This window comes from Bufo bufo, chromosome 3 (assembly GCF_905171765.1).
Source record: "Bufo bufo chromosome 3, aBufBuf1.1, whole genome shotgun sequence".
NCBI classification, from domain to species: Eukaryota; Metazoa; Chordata; class Amphibia; order Anura; family Bufonidae; genus Bufo; species Bufo bufo.
Window position 1 is genome coordinate 469902247 of NC_053391.1, and position 20625 is coordinate 469922871.

Below are 20625 nucleotides of genomic sequence, written 5' to 3' on the forward strand. Positions count from 1 at the left end.
ACAGGCCTTCTGAGCATAGTTAGCTCTTTATATGCCCCCCTAGGTCTTATAATAAGTTCCCAATTCATATAAGTATTATCCCTGTGCGCATTATAAAACGTTAAAAATAATCTTTATAATCACCTCTCCTTTCTGCCCAAGGGGCGTTCTTTGTGGCGCATTTGTGCCCAGCCGCGTCCCAACTGCCGGGTCCTTAGACACGCCCATCTCATTAGTATTCACTTCGCTGGGCGGTATTTCTCAGTACCCGACATTCGGAGATCATGCGCATGCGCCCGTCACCCTCGCTCGCCGGGATCACATTGCGCCAAGTGAATACTAATGAGATGGGCGTGTCTAAGGACCCGGCAGTTGGGACGCGGCTGGGCACAAATGCGCCACAAAGAACGCCCCTTGGGCAGAAAGGAGAGGTGATTATAAAGATTATTTTTAACGTTTTATAATGCGCACAGGGATAATACTTATATGAATTGGGAACTTATTATAAGACCTAGGGGGGCATATAAAGAGCTAATTATGCTCAGAAGGCCTGTCAGTGTCCCTTTAAAGGGGTTTTCCGGTACTCCTATATTAATGATGTATCCTCAGGTTAAACACCTGGCACCCCCACCGATCAGCTATTTTAAGAGGTCTCCTCACAGCATATGAACCACAGTGCCGTACATTGTATAGCAGTTGTGCTTGGTACTGCAGCTCAGGCCCATTCTCTTAAATTGGATTGAACTGTACCTCGGCCACGTGACTTATATACAGTGAGGTCACTGGCCTAGGAAGAGGCCTAAGCTCTCAAGGAGCACCGCAGCCACTTTAAACAGCTTATTGGTGCAGATGCTGAGAGTCAGACCTCCACCAATCAGATATTGATAACCTATCCTGAGAATAGGTCTTCAATATATGAATCCTGGAAAACTCCTTTAAACTACCGCAAATCACTGCTTCCCTTTTTCTCTTCTTCTTGGCTTTTATCTGCCTATTTATATATAATTTACAAAAGTCTATAGACACTGACCTGCAAATCTTCACCCCAGGTTCTGCGTGCCTTAATGTTTGCTCCATTGTGGTTGTTCTCCAGCACAAAGGTAGAAGAAAGGTGACTTCTGTCAAGTCTTCTGTATGATCTCAGCTCAGCCTGCAAGTTTGCCAGTTCTGTTTTCAAAGCAATGACATTATAAAGAAGTACAACAGTAAGGCAGGAGAAGAGAAGGATGATGAGGGGAAGACAGGTAGTTAAGAAAACGCCTTTTTGGTAGTGGTAGCAACAGTAGTAAATCCTTTTTTGTTCAACGACAGGTGGAAGATAATTTGTTGATGTTATTTCTGCATCCATTGTGTAGTTCTCTATAGGATATCCAAGGATTTTCTTACTTGGCCCTTTGTAATCCATGCTGTGCTTGAATACGAAGACAGATTTTCCCAGCTCACATCTCACTCCAGGGCAATGAGATGTATCCAGAAGGATTTCACTTGCATTACTTGTATGGTTTGTCATCCTCGCTTTTACTTCTATCTGATCTATTTCCTGGATCCATTTTCACTTTTGAATTGTCCCTTTGTATTCTATGTTATGATGCACTAATGTATTTCTATGTGTAATCTTCAGTAACTTCTTCTTTTAGAAAGGAAGTTATATTTAATTATATTTTGAGGAAGCCATGCGTGTCATCCCCTTATTCTTCATTACTTCAGTCATTTATAAGAAGATAGGCACTGCACTTTAATAAAGTATTAAATTATGTGTCTTTTTTTAACCCCTCAATTGCCACAGTGCCTTATTACTTTACATGATCTGCTAAACATGCTCCCATCAGTCTAGTGAAATTGTAGATGACCATGAAATAGTCATCTGGGTGTTGTCCAAATCAGGCACAGTGGCACACTCAGTGCTTCAACCCTGCCCCTTCTGGCTTGATTGATGACTCCCGGTGTAGGCTGGTGGCTGGGCAGATGTCACTCAAGCCAAGAAGAGTGTGATTGGAGAATGACAGTTCCTGAGAAGGACACTGAGCAGATGACTGTTCTATGGTAACTCAGCGTTTTATAAGGTGATTTCAGCACCACAGGAGAAATAAAATGTTGGAACTTTACCATTGCAATCAAAGTGCTCTATTACATGGGTGAGATAGTTCCTTTAGGAAGAGAAGTGTTCATTGTAATGGCTCTCCACACTAGTTAATTGATGGAGGTTCCAAAGACAGAACTAACTTCTAAAAGGGTATTTGAAAATGGGTTTTAAAACCAGAATACCGATTACTTTTAATGATGAGGCTTTTCAAATGCACTAGTAAACCATGCTTATACCTGTCAAACACATACATTTTTAGATACAAACAAGCCCACAAATGCTTTAGTTTGTTATTCCTAAACATGATTGACATACACAAGTTGGTTATGTATAGGCATCACCTAATGAGATTTCAATGCCAACATTGGCAATGAAGATAAATCAGTGCAATAAGTTCAGCATAATGGCACCAAAGTTAAAGAGAGTCTGCAGTTTTGACCTTGCTAGAATGCTGACAGCACTAGGTAGGAGATAGGGAGAGCAGTAAAAACATACCTTTTGTGGGTAAATGTTTTATTCTGCCATACTCTGCTTTTGCAAGTGCCCCGTAGGCAGGGCTTCACTGTGAAGTGCTCTGTGCATTGAGGTTCTTCACAGCCCCACCTTCTGCTATGAATGACAGCTGTAGCATCCAACCAGGAGGCTACTAAGGTTGTCACTCAGAGCAGGGGCGAGGGGCTGTGAAGAACTTCAATGCACAGAGCACTTCACAGTGTAGCCATACTCTGTGCGATTCCAAGAACAGTGTCTAACAGAATATTTGCTGTCAGTAAATGGAAACATTGTTGCCCACATATACTGTAAAAATTTGTCTGATAAACGAATTTGAAGCTTTCGCTTAGGACGAATCAGGTAAATAAGTAAGAAGATGGAGGACCACATGACATTGGGAGGAAGGCTCAAAGACTAGCAGACAGCCTCATCAGTCAATTAGGGGGTGGGGGTGGGGCAGTAGACAGAGAGATACTTATAATGAACCAGCAGAAGTGCTATTATGTGTTCAACTTCTGACTGGGAAGGAGTGTGACATGTGTGCCAATTTTTTTTTAAAATAACAATTTCACAGTATGCAGAGTCACAAGCAACTATTGTAGTGTTATAGGCACGCTATAGGAAAGAATAGAGAGCTATAATTGTGTAGTTTTTAGGAAATTTGATCAGGGAAAGCTTTTTGGGAGTGTGGGGGTGGTCACACTGCTTGCATTACAAAACCAACCCCCTGCAGGAAAAAAAAAACTTTTTTTTCTGTATATAAACAGAGACAGTTTTTTTTTTCAAAATAAACCTTAAGCTTCTACATAAGCTTATTGCGAGCACAGCACCCTAATAGCATTCTGCTGCAAATGCTAAGCAATTACACATTTGTTTTCAGTTTGTTATTTCCGTGTTATTAAACGCATTGCATTATGGCAAAAGCATTTTACAGCAATAACAACATTTTTATACCTGTGTTATTGAATGCATAATTCCCATTTAGGCAAACACTGCATTGTTATATTTGTGTTAGCAGACACATTATTGCAGCAGACTGTGTTTTCCATAGACATATTGAATAAAACAATTTCATTGTTTAACAAGTTATATTACACGCCTAGTTCAAAGACAATTTGCAGCAATCACTACATTTTTTTATACATTAGTGGACATGTCAGAGATCTGACTGTGTTTTCCATACATATTTTTAGTATAAAAAATAAACTAAACATTCCCAAATTCCACCCACAAACTAACTATACAATACACTTACACACACACACATTAGCAGCCCACCCAACCTGGACTAAAATGTATCCATAGGAACGAAGGGTATACAGTGGCGCTGCAAGGGTAAATGCAGGCCACAGACACAGGGTTGCAGGGATTAACCCAGAATAGGGAGCGGAGAGGCTCCTATAGGGTTAGGGTGGGGGATTGGTGGTCCGGGGGTTAAGGGTAGGGGTGCAGAACAGGGGTACAGGTGACAGGGATAAGGGTATATCAGGGAACAGGGGTAATAGGGGTAGGTAGGGGCCACAGGTAAGGGTTGGTATAGGGTTAAATCGTTTGTGGTAATAGGGAGGGTTAGGGGTCCGTAGGGGCTATAGGTTTAGGGTAGGTAATTGTTGGTGGGATAGGGTAGTTAGGGGTTAATGATACTTATGCTCGTCTTCCAGGGGGGTTGTTCGTCTCTAGGGGGGTCCTTCTGGTCCGGGCTGCAGGCTCCTCTCCCCCCCCCGAGTGCAGGGCTGCCGGATACTTATATCCCACAGCCCGCACTCCCGGGCCGCCCGCGCTGTGGCACATGCGCTGTGCTGTGAGTGCGCCACGGGCAAGAAACGTGGGCTGGCACGGCGATATGACGTCACCGCGCCAGCTCGCGCGTCCCTGCACGCGCACAGCAGGGTCGTGCCACTTGGTGACAGGTGGGAGAAGCCTCTCATCTCCCGCCTGCAGCACTTTGCTTTCCGGACAGTGCGATAGTAATCGCGCTGCCGGAATGCGCATAACAGAAGGAGGGGAGGTTTCTCCCCTCTTCCTATTATGCATGAACATCTCCAGCAGAGCTGGAGATAATTACTACAAAGGACTCCGATTCTATTGAATTGGAGCTCTTTGGAGCATACAGGATGACCGGACTTTTGTCCGGTCATGCTGATGCAATTAGCCAGATGGCATCAGTGTGAATGCTTGGGGCACATTTACACTGATACATCTTGCTTCAGGTGACATAGGGGGATATATATACCTATTAGGGGGCACATATTCCCCACAGGGGCCACAATGAGTCCCTGTGGACCACTAAGAGCAGATTTCCGCAGATGCTGGGCACATCTGCGCACATCATCCTATAATGTGGCTGTTAATGCCTGCATATACACTCACCTAAAGAATTATTAGGAACACCATACTAATACGGTGTTGGACCCCCTTTTGCCTTCAGAACTGCCTTAATTCTATGTGGCATTGATTCAACAAGGTGCTGATAGCATTCTTTAGAAATGTTGGCCCATATTAATAGGATAGCATCTTGCAGTTGATGGAGATTTGAGGGATGCACATCCAGGGCACGAAGCTCCCGTTCCACCACATCCCAAAGATGCTCTGGTCACTGTGGGGGCCATTTTAGTACAGTGAACTCATTGTCATGTTCAAGAAACCAATTTGAAATGATTCGAGCTTTGTGACATGGTGCATTATCCTGCTGGAAGTAGCCATCAGAGGATGGATACATGTTCTCATTCTGTTTACGCCAAATTCGGCCTCTACCATTTGAATGTCTCAACAGAAATCGAGACTCATCAGACCAGGCAACATTTTTCCAGTCTTCAACAGTCCAATTTTGGTGAGCTCGTGCAAATTGTAGCCTCTTTTTCCTATTTGTAGTGGAGATGAGTGGTACCTGGTGGGGTCTTCTGCTGTTGTAGCCCATCCGCCTCAAGGTTGTGCGTGTTGTGGCTTCACAAATGCTTTGCTGCATACCTCGGTTGTAACGAGTGGTTATTTCAGTCAACGTTGCTCTTCTATCAGCTTGAATCAGTCGGCCCATTCTTCTCTGACCTCTAGCATCCACAAGGCATTTTTGCCCACAGGACTAAATCACCTTTCTTTCCCATTCTGACATTCAGTTTGGAATTCAGGAGATTGTCTTGACCAGGACCACACCCGTAAATGCATTGAAGCAACTGCCATGTGATTGGTTGACTAGATAATTACATTAATGAGAAATAGAACAGGTGTTCCTAATAATTCTTTAGGTCAGTGTATATATATGCATACGTCTCAACCCTTCCTCAACAATCCCCCTGTTGTCGGAAACACGACAATATTTTGGAGGAAAGGGTTGAGATATATTTGTCCCCCTCAACCCCATCCTTGGTAGAAGTTCAGAAAGAACTGTAGTGCACACTGATCTTTAGGTACCTAGACATCCCCCATCCAGCTTCCTCCGACCTGCACTTCACCGTAACCCACTCCTCCATCCACAGGATACACCGTCTTCTTCTTTATAACTTTCTTGACATCTTTTGCTTTGATCGTTTCGGTATCAGCCCCTCCTACTGTCATTTTTCTTGACTACCGGAGCGGCTTGACCCTCGCAGTCTTCGACTGGCCTTCCTTACAGGTAACCGTCTTCCGGTGTAATTCACCCCTGGTGAGTTTGGGGTGACCACACCCTCACTATCTCTCGGTATTGCTGCCGATATTCAGGTATAGCCCACCCCCAAGAAATCTGGAGCGGGTTCACCCTCAGTCTCTGACTGCGCCAACTTTCTTCAAGCACAACTTTCGTCCAACATCTCTTGTTCCATCTTTATGGGTGCGGTTCTCCCATGGACAGATTAATAGGTCTTTACAAGACAGGTCAGATTTTTTATTGAGCGAGGAGATGTCATGGTACCTAAATTCTACCTGCGGGGAACCCTCCGCCACACTACACATCCAGCCCTTCCCTTATGAACTTCACCGTTCCAGGGTTCAAGATGGCAAATGGCAAACAGAGGGGGCCTGTCCCCAGTGGCGTAGGGATCGCCATAGCAACCATAGCAGTGGCTATGGGGCCCTACGTCCGGACCGCATTCATTATTATTATTTTTTTATTAACACACACAGGCAGCCAGGCCCGACCGCCCACCCAGTGTAGTGGGCGCGGGCGGTCCACGGCTCGGGCCTGGCTGGGGGGAAGCCAAGGAGTAGTCAGGTCAGGACTGGAGGGAGCAGGCGGGCCCTGGGCGCACTGCCGCACGAGCAGAAGATGAGGTAGGCGGTGGAGGGGGCCGGAACGGGGGCGTACCTGTGGGTTGGCCACTCTGTGAGGTCTGCTGTAGTGTTGGATACAGTTCAGCAGACTGGCGGTGCAGGTATGGCAGCTGTAATATGGCTATAGGAAACTGTATAATAATACTTTTGTCCTTTTTTAACACAAAACCATGTAACATCACATGGATATTTTGGCTAATACAGTACCACACTATTTCTGCTACGCATCCTTTTAAAAAAGAGGTTCAGCAGCAGCGTGTATTATGCAATTTTGTGTTCCAGTTGCTGCAAAACAGCATAACACACTTCAGAGGCTGCAGGAGGATTGCGGACAGGCTACAATAGTGAGAACATACGTACCGGACCAGAACCTGATATATAGCTGCTCGATCCTAGTGGCTGAAGTACCTTGCGAGGATGTCACAGTCATGTGATCAATTACAAGAGGGGCGGAGTTTAGTGTTGAGGGGATACTAAAGAGTGAGTGGAGGACCTGTGTTGATGTCACCCGGAGGCGGAGCCAGGCACCAGCGCCGCAGCGCAGGAAAGATTTCCTCCTAGTAACCAGAGGGAGGAGGTGGACTCAGGCGGTGGAGGGGGCCGGGCCGGGAGTGTACCCAGAGAACTTATGATTTCTGAGATACTTGATCTGAATTCTGAAGTTAAAAAGAGCTGCCTGCAGAGTGGGGCCCCCAAGAGAAGCAAGGGGCACCCTCCTTATCATTGCAGGTCTGCAGGCAGCTCTTTTTAACTTCAGAATTCAGATCATCAGACTCTCACTAATTACAAATTTACAGCACACACACCCTGGCCTGTAGTGTCCACCATCAGACAGGGGAGGGAAGAAACCCCAGAACTAGAGTGTGCCCCCCAACTTGGGGGGCACACTGACACTCTAGTTCTGGGCTTTCTTTTCTTCCCTCCCCTGTCTGATGGTGGACACTACAGGCCAGTACTTTTCGGCCGCCAGCATTTCACCGCACACTGCCGCGCTACACCGGAGCTCCGTCCCCGTTCCCATTATAGTCAATGGGGATGGAGTGGCGGCAAGGCAAAATAGCGGCAAGACGGATCCAACAGGCTGAACAGCCTGTCGGATCCGTCCTGCCGCAAGTGTGAAACTACTTGCATGTGTGAAACTACTCATGGCGGTGGGAGATCTAGGATGGGTGTTTGTGTGGGAGCTCTGGAAGGGGTGGTGGGAGGCCCGATAGAAATGTGGGGGCTGGTGGGGGCCCATCATTTTTTTTTGCTATGGGGCCCATTAGAGTTGAGCGAACACCTGGATGTTCGGGTTCGTTAGTCCGCACACGTTAAAATGTGGGCAACTCTGCTGTCGTTGCGCAGGCACTGCAGCATGTAGTCGCTCATGTGTGCCAGGCTGCCCAGAGTTAAGGACAAGCTGTCCTCTGTGGGAGGTGTATCGTCATCGTCCTGTGTTTCCCCCCAGCCACGCACCAGTGATGGGCCCGAGCTGCTTTGGGTGCCACCCCGCTGTGAACATGCTTCATCCTCATCCTCCTCCACCTCCTCCTCATCCTCGTCCTCCTCGTCCTCCTCGTCCTCCAGTAGTGGGCCCTGTCTGGCCACATTTGTACCTGGCCTCTGGTGTTGCAAAAAACCTCCCTCTGAGTCACTTCGAACAGACTGGCCTGAAAGTGCTAAAAATGACCCCTCTTCCTCCTCTTCCTCCTGGGCCACCTCCTCTTCCATCATCGCCCTAAGTGTTTTCTCAAGGAGACATAGAAGTGGTATTGTAACGCTGATAACGGCGTCATCGCCACTGGCCATGTTGGTGGAGTACTCGAAACAGCGCAACAGGGCACACAGGTCTCGCATGGAGGCCCAGTCATTGGTGGTGAAGTGTGTCTGATCCACAGTGCGACTGACCCGTGCGTGCTGCAGCTGAAACTCCACTATGGCCTGCTGCTGCTCGCACAGTCTGTCCAGCATATGCAAGGTGGAGTTCCACCTGGTGGGTACGTCGCATATGAGGCGGTGAGCGGAAAGCCCCACCTACATATAATAGGCCTCGCCTAACAAACACTGTACAGCTGAAATTCTATAGTTGAGGCCTGTCTCTACATATCATACGGAGAGGGGAGGGTCTGTCCTGGCTGCACTGCCTGCTTATACAACAAGCTACAGCCAGGAAGCTCCTCCTCTCTCCCTCCTCCTCAGATCCTGCTCAAGGCCTGTGGTTCCCCCCACCATCTGTCACCCGCCCGTGGCCTGCTGCCCCCTTTGGCCGTCCTCACCCAGCTCTGAATCCTCCTTCTGCAAATGGCAGGGGGAGGAGCCGGAGCATCTCCTCTCCTACATAGCGCCCCATACCTCTTACATCCAGTGATGTCACCTTTGTTGTAGACGTTCTCTTTCATTATCTTCTCCATTCAGACCAGACCGCCATGATGATTTTTCAGCCATCTCCCGTCTCTGCAGAGATTAACAAACAGACATTAGTTTCCCACATTTCCATCATCTTCTGAACACCCTTTCCTGCCACCCCCAATACTATACGGCAGAGAAAGTCCCCCTGGAAATACTACTACCACACAGATAGTGCCCTCTTCAACAATTATTGGCACACAGTGCTCTAAAAAATAACTGCGCCCAGACACTAATAGTATAAAGATAATGTCCCCCAAAAATAATTGTGCTAAGCTGATACTGTGCCAGGGTGCCCCCCAAAGTAACAGTGCTCCCCAAAATCCCACCAATAGAAATAATTCTCTGCCAGAGCACACTTAGTAGTAATAATGCCCCTATAGTGCCCATACTAGTAATCATGTTCCTCATAGACCCCCAGTAGTAGTAAAGCTAATACCCCCTAGTAGTAATAATTCTCCCTATAATATGACAGTACATGAAATACCCCCGCTTAGTGCCCACAGTTGAGCTAATGTCCCCATAATGTATGCCAGTATAAAATACCCCTATATAGTGCCCCAGTAAATGCCCTCATAGTGCTCCTCTCGCCCTTTCCCATAGTGTCCCCCATAATATGCCAGTAAAAAATGCCCCTTCTAAGTGCCACCATATGCCCCAATAGTGCTACACTCCCCCATAGTGCCCCCAAATAATGCCCCATAGTGCCGCTCTCCCCTATAGTGCCAGTAAAAAATGCCCCCTTAGTGCCACCAGATGCCATAATGCCCCCCATAATGTGCCAATAAGAAAAAAGGCCCCTTTAGAGCCCCCACTTCCCCATAGTGCCCCCAAATAATGCCCCTATAGTGCCACCAGATGCCCCATAGTGCCGTTCTCCCCTATAGTGCCCCCCATAATGTGTCAATAAAAAAAAGCCCCTTTAGACCCCCCATATGCCCCCATAGTGCTCCTCTCCCCCATGGTGCCCCCCCCATAATGTGCCAGTAAAAAATGCCCCCTTAGTGCCACCAGATGCCATAATGCCCCCCATAATGTGCCAATAAGAAAAAAAGTCCCCTTTAGAACCCCCACTTCCCCCATAGTGCCCCCAAATAATGCCCCTATAGTGCCACCAGATGCCCCATAGTGCCGTTTTCTCCTATAGTGCCTCCCATAATGTGTCAATAAAAAAGCCCATTTAGAGCCTCCAGATGCCCCCCATAGTGCTCCTCTCCCCTATGGTGCCCCCCCCATAATGTGCCAGTAAGAAATACCCCCAGAGTGCCACCCCCAAAAAAAATTGGGCTGTAAGAATTGTCAGATGCCCCCATAGTGCCAGCTCCCCCCCCCCTCTCCAAAAAAAAATAAAAAAATTGAAAACACCGATACTTACCTCCATCAGCAGCGAAGTGATGCAGGCTCTTCCGGCCTGTGTCCCTGCTGTGTGCTGCCCGGCTCAGGCGGCGCGATGATGACGTCATCGCGCCGCCTGAGCCAGCCTCTGATAGGCTGCAGGCATTAGTGCCTGCGGCCTTTCAGAAGAACAGGGGAGGGACACACCTCTCCCTCCCCTGCTCGCAGCACAGGCATCTGTATCGCTGTCCTGAGGACAGCGATACAGATGGATATAGAGATGAGCGCTTCCACAATGGAAGCGCTCATCTCCTACTGCCCGCTGCCACCACCGCCGCTGCCGCAATTACATCCAGGGCCGCGCTGCCTGTGGTGATCGGCGGTGCGGCCCTGAGGGAAAAAAAAAAAAGGCTGGTTGCTCTAGGGGGGGTCCAGACCCGCTGGACCCCCCCTGTAGGTGTGCCACTGATCCTGACAGGTTCTTCCACCCGAACACCTAATGTGGATCTAGACAGGTTATTCCACCCGAACACCTCTAAAAATGTGGATCCTGACAGGTTCTTCCACCCGAACCCCTCTAAGCATTAACATGTGGATCCGGACAGGTTCTTCCATCCGAACACCTCTACCTCAGGAACCTCACAAGTGTCGGGGCGGATGACTGTATCTTCTGTGGCATCTGGGTTTTTCCTCTGTTCCATAGTAAATATACCTATGACAGAAAAAAATACCAGGCGCTCCTGGGGGATTTCTCCCCTCCGGTGCAGTTAGTTGCACTAGCCCAGCCCCTATACCTTTGACCCATGAAGAGAAAGGTATTGGGCTGACCTCCATTTCACAGGACCCCTCGTTATCCCAACACTGGTGTGAGAACACCCTACCGCGTCTCCCCATCCCTCTGTACCAACAGATCAGGATGGGTACTTTACTAAGTTAGGACATCCGAGGGGAGCTGCGGATGAAACACCATCTAGTAATTGATGGCACTGTATCCCTGTCCACTCATGTGCACTTGAGCTGATTTCCCCCTGTCATCCTGTTTTGTGGAGGCCGGCAGAATCCATGGCATAAGTCCTGCCTAGACTTTTCAGGACTCCACAACACAAGAACACAGTCCACACTCCGCTGCCAATCACCCTGCGCCCAATCCCAATCAGAGCTGTGCCACCTGGTCGGACCAGAATTAAGTGCGCAGCACAACATTACACCAATGTTGCCTGTCCGCCCTAGTCTCCAGTATAACACAGCCCCACCGAAAACCTTGAGCACAACAGTGTTATCTGTATCGATCTGAGACCCTGGTTTCCCAGAATAATATCACACCATCCTTTGTGTGCTGCATGGAGAAGGTCCTTTAATGCATTCTCCCGACCAGCAGGAATTCCCGTGTGAAATTATCTGCTCGCGAACCTATACTTTCCCGATCCACAGTATAACACTGTTCCACTCCAAGGGGACACAAGAATGAATCAAAACAGCAGCGACTGGACTCACAGCGGGGGATGTAAACTACAATAATCAGCAGGGTGCGACACATTCATAGACCAGGACCTCTGCCGTACACATAAAAAACATAGAAACAGGTGACAAACACACAGCATAGACATACACGGGGAACAAACGGTGTAACAAATAGTACAGGGGTTTCAAATGTTGCCCAGCCTAGATTGGCCATTCTGATCCCTCAGCGCCTGGTGAGGCATGTGTCGCTGGGAGGTAACCCCTTTATGGCCAAACTGACTAGACCCCACTGCACGATTTGTTACCTGGCAAACACTACCGGACACATTGCAATTACTTGCACAAGAGCAATTCTTTGCAATGTGTCCCTTGTTCCCACACCTGAAGCACCTTACCTGTTTTGCAGTGCTTCGCTATATGACCTAAGCCACCACATGCAAAGCATCTGATGTTTGCTCGGCATGGCTTAGGTCCGTCCACACTGCATCCGCACTCCCTGAATTGTTCCATCCTCAGGGAGGCACTTTTCACGATATTTCTTTCAAAGTCAGGGAAAAATCTCTGTTAGTCTGGACCGGCTTGATCTGATGATTTGACCGGTCACAGACTACTCTCCACCCTTTTTGCCCTGCGCAGGGCAAAGTTTTGGGAGATTCCGACCCTGACTTTACGGAAAAAGAAAGGGCCGGCACCGAATTAGTGATAACCTATTGCATGCCAGACATTAGCTGGGACCTTACAGCAACCTCAGCTACCGTCACGTTAGTAGAGGCAGTCCGCTCCTTGAAGGCCTTGACCTCAGTATAAGACTGAGTCCACTTAGCCTCAATTTCCTCCTTCTGCCTCTGCAGCTCTACTAACTGTGACTCTGTCCTAGCCACCTGCGCATCTCGGTCAACAGTAGACTGCACATTCTTCGCCAGCTGTGCCCGCAATGCCGAAACCTAGTCCGAATTACTGGCACAGCACTGGCAGTGAATGGTCGGAGGAATTGTCTCCGTTGACCGAGACACCAGCGCAACTTCCTTTGGCTTGCAGATGCTAGCCTCAAACGTATGAACCAGTTTGGCTAGCATCTGAAGTCGCTTTGTGGATTTATTTAACACCGTCCGTTTGTTAACACATAGCTTGTCATAGCTACAAGCCTGTGCTAACAAATCGGACCACAGCATTTCTGCTGACTTGTATGTGGTGGGGAGGATGGGATTGAAAGTGCTGTGTCTGCTCAAAGTGTTGCAGTGTGGAGAAGTCCATACTCACTTTTTGCTGAGCGTCCATCTTCTCATTGGTGCCGTACCTCTTTGTCCTATGCAGCTGCTTGAAGGAGGTCCTTTGTTTCCCGGATCGCCTCTTCCCGACCAGCCGGACTTGTACGCAGTTCCAACGAAGATAGATCTCTTCCAGTGACGTGTCCTCTTCTCCCTTGCAACACTCGAGTGATGCAGTGACCGTGTAAAGCAAATATAAAAATATTAATACACAGATAGATTATAGATTCTCTGCTAGAGATTTTGATCTGCGTTTGGTACTATAAGGAAGAATCGCGTTACCTGTCCGAATTATCAGGTCCTAGACGCTCAGACCGCTGACCGTGTCTCTCTTGCCTGAAAATTCACAGTATAAGCGACCTCTAGCCTCAAGACCAAATACAGATTTCAAAATCTAAGCAGTGGGCCTGGCTCGCCAATGTAAAGGGGGAATATTAATTACCAATATTTATGCAAATATCAATAATTAATATTCATAAATAGGAGGAACCGTCTACCGATGACTCCGCCTATTTATACCTTTATAATAAAAAATAATACTTTCACTTTACCTTACGCTAATCACTAAACTAGCTGCATGCGCCTTACTAACTACCGCTAGTAACCACACGTTACACAGTAGGTACAAATAACACACAGTATTTATTAACACCTACAGTACACAACGCACGCAATGCACTAACAATACAGTACTAAAAATACAGTACTAACTACACTACACAATCCCAAATTCCACCCACAAACTAACTATACAATACACTTACACACACACACACACACACACATTAGCAGCCCACCCAGCCTGGACTAAAAACTATCCCTAAGAACGAAGGGTATACAGTGGCGTTGCAAGGGTAAATGCAGGCCACAGACACAGGGTTGCAGGGATTAACCCAGAATAGGGAGTGGAGAGGCTCCTATAGGGTTAGGGTGGGGGATTGGTGGTCCGGGGGTTAAGGGTAGGGGTGCAGAACAGGGGTACAGGTGACAGGGATAAGAGTATATCAGGGAACAGGGGTAATAGGGGTAGGTAGGGGCCACAGGTAAGGGTTGGTATAGGGTTAAATTGTTGGTGGTAATAGGGAGGGTTAGGGGTCCGTAGGGGCTATAGGTATAGGGTAGGTAATCGTTGGTGGTATATGGTAGTTAGGGGTTAATGATACTTATGCTCGTCTTCCAGGGGGGTTGCTCGTCTCTAGGGGGGTCCTTCTGGTCCGGGCTGCAGGCTCCTCTCCCCCCCGAGTGCAGGGCTGCCGGATATTTATATCCTGCAGCCCGCACTCCCGGGCCGCCCGCGCTGTGGCGCATGCGCTGTGCACGCGCCATGGGCAAGACACGTAGGCCGGCGCGGCGATATGACGTCACCGCGCCGAACCGCGCGTCCCTGCACGCACACAGCAGGGTCGCGCCACTTGCTGACAGGCGGAAGAAGCCTTTGATCTCCCGCCTGCAGCACTTTGCATTCCGGACAGCGCCATAGTAATCGCGCTGCCGGAATGCGCATAACAGAAGGAGGGGAGGATTCTCCCCTCTTCCCATTATGCATGAACATCTCCAGCAGAGCTCTTTGGAGCATACAGGATGACTGGACTTTTGTCTGGTCATTCTGATGCAATTAGCCAGATGGCATCAGTGTGAATGCTTGGGGCACATTCACACTGATACATCTGGCTTCAGGTGACACATAGAAGGATATATATACCTATTAGGAGGCACATATTCCCCACAGAGGCCACAATGAGTCCCTGTGGACCACTAAGAGCAGATGTGCGCAGATGCTGGGCACATCTGCGCACATGATCCTATAATGTGGCTGTTAATGCATACATATATATTATACATGCATGCGCATGTTTGCATGTATATATGTATATATATATATATATATATATATATATATATATGTATACGTCTCAACTAGAGTTGAGCGAACACCTGGATGTTCGGGTTCGAGAAGTTCGGCCGAACTTCCTGGAAATGTTCGGGTTCGGGATCCGAACCCGACCCGAACTTCGTCCCGAACCCCATTGAAGTCAATGGGGACCCGAACTTTTCGGCACTAAAAAGGCTGTAAAACAGCCCAGTAAGGGGCTAGAGGGCTGCAAAAGGCAGCAAAATGTAGTTAAATCCCCTGCAAACAAATGTGGATAGGGAAATGAATTAAAATAAAATAAAATAAATAAAAATTAACCAATATCAATTGGAGAGAGGTCCCATAGCAGAGAATCAGGCTTCATGTCAGCAGAGAATCAGTCTTCATGTCATAGCAGAGAATCAGGCTTCACGTCAGCCAAAACTGGAACAGTCCATTGTCATATATTTAGGCCCCGGCACCCAGACAGAGGAGAGAGGTCCCATAACAGAGATTCAGGCTTCATGTCAGCAGAGAATCAGTCTTCATGTCATAGCAGAGAATCAGGCTTCACGTCAGCAAAAACTGGAACAGTCCATTGTCATATATTTAGGCCCCGGCACCCAGACAGAGGAGAGAGGTCCCATAGCAGAGATTCAGGCTTCATGTTAGCAGAGAATCAGTCTTCATGTCATAGCAGAGAATCAGGCTTTACGTCAGCCAAAACTGGAACAGTCCATTGTCATATATTTAGGCCCCGGCACCCAGACAGAGGAGAGAGGTCCCATAACAGAGATTCAGGCTTCATGTCAGCAGAGAATCGGTCTTCATGTCATAGCAGAGAATCAGGCTTCACGTCAGCCAAAACTGGAACAATCCATTGTCATATATTTAGGCCCCGGCAACCAGACAGAGGAGAGAGGTCCCATAACAGAGATTCAGGCTTCATGTCAGCAGAAAATCAGTCTTCATGTCATAGCAGAGAATTAGGATTCACGTCAGCCAAAACTGGAACAGTCCATTGTCAGATATTTAGGCCCCGGCACCCAGAAAGAGGAGAGAGGTCCCATAGCAGAGATTCAGGCTTCATGTCATAGCAGAGAATCATGCTTCACGTCACCCAAAACTGGAACAGTCCATTGTCAGATATTTAGGCCCCGGCACCCAGACAGAGGAGAGAGGTCCTATAGCAGAGATTCAGGCTTCATGTCATAGCAGAGAATCATGCTTCACGTCACCCAAAACTGGAACAGTCCATTGTCAGATATTTTGTTCCCGGCACCCAGACAGAGGAGAGAGGTCCCATAGCAGAGATTCAGGCTTCATGTCATAGCAGAGAATCATGCTTCACGTCACCCAACACTGGAACAGGCCACTGTCAGATATTTTTAGGCCCCAGCACCCAGACAGAGGAGAGGTTCATTCAACATTGGGTTGCCCCGCAATATAATGGTAAAATGAAAATAAAAATAGGATTGAATGAGGAAGTGCCCTGGAGTACAATAATATATGGTTAAGGGGAGGTAGTTGATGTCTAATCTGCACAAGGGATGGACAGGTCCTGTGGGATCCATGCCTGGTTCATTTTTATGAACGTCAGCTTGTCCACATTGGCTGTAGACAGGCGGCTGCGTTTGTCTGTAATGACGCCCCCTGCCGTGCTGAATACACGTTCAGACAAAACGCTGGCCGCCGGGCAGGCCAGCACCTCCAAGGCATAAAAGGCTAGCTCTGGCCACGTGGACAATTTGGAGACCCAGAAGTTGAATGGGGCCGAACCATCAGTCAGTACGTGGAGGGGTGTGCACACGTACTGTTCCACTATGTTAGTGAAATGTTGCCTCCTGCTAACACGTTCCGTATCAGGTGGTGGTGCAGTTAGGCGTGTTGACAAAACTTTTCCACATCTCTGCCATGCTAACCCTGCCCTCAGAGGAGCTGGCCGTGACACAGCTGTGTTGGCGACCTCTTGCTCCTCCTCTGCCTTCGCCTTGGGCTTCCACTTGTTCCCCTGTGACATTTGGGAATGCTCTCAGTAGCGCGTCTACCAATGTGCGCTTGTACTCGCGCATCTTCCTATCACGCTCCAGTGCAGGAAGTAAGGTGGGCACATTGTCTTTGTACCGTGGATCCTGCAGGGTGGCAACCCAGTAGTCCACACACGTTAAAATGTGGGCAACTCTGCTCTCGTTGCGCAGGCACTGCAGCATGTAGTCGCTCATGTGTGCCAGGCTGCCCAGAGGTAAGGACAAGCTGTCCTCTGTGGGAGGCGTATCGTCATCGTCCTGCGTTACCCCCCAGCCACGCACCAGTGATGGGCCCGAGCTGTGTTGGGTGCCACCCCGCTGTGAATATGCTTCATCCTCATCCTCCTCCACCTCCTCCTTATCCTCGTCCTCCAGTAGTGGGCCCTGGCTGGCCACATTTGTACCTGGCCTCTGCTGTTGCAAAAAACCTTCCTCTGAGTCACTTCTAAGAGACTGGCCTGAAAGTGCTAAAAATGACCTCTCTTCCTCCTCCTCCTCCTCCTGGGCCACCTCCTCTTCCATCATCGCCCTAAGTGTTTTCTCAAAGAGACATAGAAGTGGTATTGTAACGCTGATAACGGCGTCATCGCCACTGGCCATGTTGGTGGAGTACTCGAAACAGCGCAACAGGGCACACAGGTCTCGCATGGAGGCCCAGTCATTGGTGGTGAAGTGGTGCTGTTCCGCAGTGCGACTGACCCGTGCGTGCTGCAGCTGAAACTCCACTATGGCCTGCTGCTGCTCGCACAGTCTGTACAGCATGTGCAAGGTGGAGTTCCACCTGGTGGGCACGGCACAGACGGCCCGCACTTTATGCAGCAGCTCTGACATGTCGGGGTAGTTGTGAATGAACTTCTGCACCACCAAATTCAGCACATGCGCCAGGCAAGGGATGTGCGTCAAACCGGCTAGTCCCAGAGCTGCAACGAGATTTCGCCCATTATCGCACACCACCAGGCCGGGCTTGAGGCTCACCGGCAGCAACCACTCGTCGGTCTGTTGTTCTATACCCCGCCACAACTCCTGTGCGGTGTGGGGCCTGTCCCCCAAACATATGAGTTTCAGAATGGCCTGCTGACGTTTACCCAGGGCTGTGCTGAAGTTGGTGGTGAAGGTGTGTGGCTGACTGGATGAGCAGGTGGAAGAAGAGGAGGAGGAAGCTGAGTAGGAGGAGGAGGCCACAGGAGGCAAAGAATGTTGCCCTGCGATCCTTAGCGGCGGAAGGACGTGCGCCAAACAGCTCTTTGCCTGGGGCCCAGCCGCCACTACATTTACCCAGTGTGCAGTTAGGGAGATATAGCGTCCCTGGCCGTGCTTACTGGTCCACGTATCTGTGGTTAGGTGGACCTTGCCACAGATGGCGTTGCGCAGTGCACACTTGATTTTATCGGATACTTGGTTGTGCAGGGAAGGCACGGCTCTCTTGGAGAAGTAGTGGCGGCTGGGAACAACATACTGTGGGACAGCAAGCGACATGAGATGTTTGAAGCTGTTTGTGTCCACCAGCCTGAATGACAGCATTTCATAGGCCAGTAGTTTAGAAATGCTGGCATTCAGGGCCAGGGATCGAGGGTGGCTAGGTGGGAATTTACGCTTTCTCTCAAATGTTTGTGAGATGGAGAGCTGAACGCTGCCGTGTGACATGGTTGAGATGCTTGGTGACGGAGGTGGTGGTGTTGGTGGTACATCCTCTGTTTGCTGGGCGGCAGGTGCCAACGTTCCTCCAGAGGCGGAGGAAGAGGCCGAGGCGGCGGCAGCAGCAGAAGAGGTAGCAGGGGGAGCCTGAGTGAGTTCCTTGTTTTTAAGGTGTTTACTCCACTGCAGTTCATGCTTTGCATGCAGGTGCCTGGTCATGCAGGTTGTGCTAAGGTTCAGAACGTTAATGCCTCGCTTCAGGCTCTGATGGCACAGCGTGCAAACCACTCGGATCTTGTCGTCAGCACATTGTTTGAAGAACTGCCACGCCAGGGAACTCCTTGAAGCTGCCTTTGGGGTGCTCGGTCCCAGATGGCGGTGGCCAGTAGCAGACGGACTCTCTTGGCGGCGGGTGTTCTGATTTTGCCCACTGCTCCCTCTTTTGCTACGCTGTTGGCTTGGTCTCACCACTGCCTCTTCCTCCGAATTCTGAAAGTCAGTGGCACGACCTTTATTCCATGTGGGGTCTAGGACCTCATCGTCCCCTGCATCGTCTTCCACCCAGTCTTCCTCCCTGACATCCTGTTCAGTCTGCACACTGCAGAAAGACGCAGCAGTTGGCACCTGTGTTTCATCATCATCAGAGACGTGCTGAGGTGGTATTCCCATGTCCTCATCAGGAAACATAAGTGGTTGTGCGTTAGTGCATTCTATCTCTTCCACCCCTGGGGAAGGGCTAGGTGGATGCCCTTGGGAAACCCTGCCAGCAGAGTCTTCAAACAGCATAAGAGACTGCTGCATAACTTGAGGCTCAGACAGTTTCCCTGATATGCATGGGGGTGATGTGACAGACTGATGGGCTTGGTTTTCATGCGCCATCTGTGCGCTTTCTGCAGAAGACTGGGTGGGAGATAATGTGAACGTGCTGGATCCACTGTCGGCCACCCAATTGACTAATGCCTGTACCTGCTCAGGCCTTACCATCCTTAGAACGGCATTGGGCCCCACCAAATATCGCTGTAAATTCTGCTGGCTACTGGGACCTGAGGTAGTTGGTTCACTAGGACGTGTGGCTGTGGCAGAACGGCCACGTCCTCTCCCAGCACCAGAGGGTCCACTAACACCACCACGACCATGTCCGCGTCCCTTACTAGATGTTTTCCTTATTGTTACCGTTCACCACAAGAAGAAAAAAATTATTTGGCCCAATGTATTAAATTCAAATTCAGGCCTTTTTTTACAGACACCTAACACTATCTGGCTATCTATTTAGGTACCGTATTACACTAATACAGGCACAGCAGTAACGACAGATTTAGCTGAATATAAATTGTAGGCCTAGTATTTAGGCCCTGGATGACAGGTATACGTTTACGGACAGAATTAAACTTGGAAATGCACGGTAGCGTGTGAAGTTATTGAGGATGACACTATCCGCACCTTCAATCTAATATACCCTTTTATGGATAGATTTAAAGTTGGCCTGATACAGCAGAAACCACTGATTTAGGGAATTGCTAAGTTGGGAATTGTATTTCAAACCAGAACAAAAACTGTGCTTTGGCGGACACTAAATGAATTGACCAGCCTCAGCAATAAACACAGATTTAGCTGAATATAAATTTTAGGCCTATTATTTAGGCGCTGGATGACAGGTATACGTTTACGGACAGAATTAGACTTGGAAATGCACGGTAGCGTGTGAAGTTATTGAGGATGACCCTATCTGCACCTTCAATCTAATATACCCTTTTATGGATAGATTTAAACTTGGCCTGATACAGCAGAAACCACTGATTTAGGGAATTGCTAACTTGGGAATTGTATTTCAAACCAGAACAAAAACTGTGCTTTGGCGGA

General features: G+C 48.7%; 1 protein-coding gene across 1 annotated transcript in view; it reads right to left on the reverse strand.

Annotated features, from left to right (window-relative positions):
* TNFSF13B (TNF superfamily member 13b) overlaps positions 1-1547 on the reverse strand; it is a 52910-nt gene extending 51363 nt beyond the window's left edge. The window contains exon 1 of the mRNA XM_040421983.1: positions 1010-1547. Within this exon, the coding sequence (XP_040277917.1) occupies positions 1010-1489 (480 nt within the window). The 5' untranslated portion in view covers positions 1490-1547. The remainder of the gene's footprint in view (positions 1-1009) is intronic.
* Positions 1548-20625: the final 19078 nt, after the last annotated feature.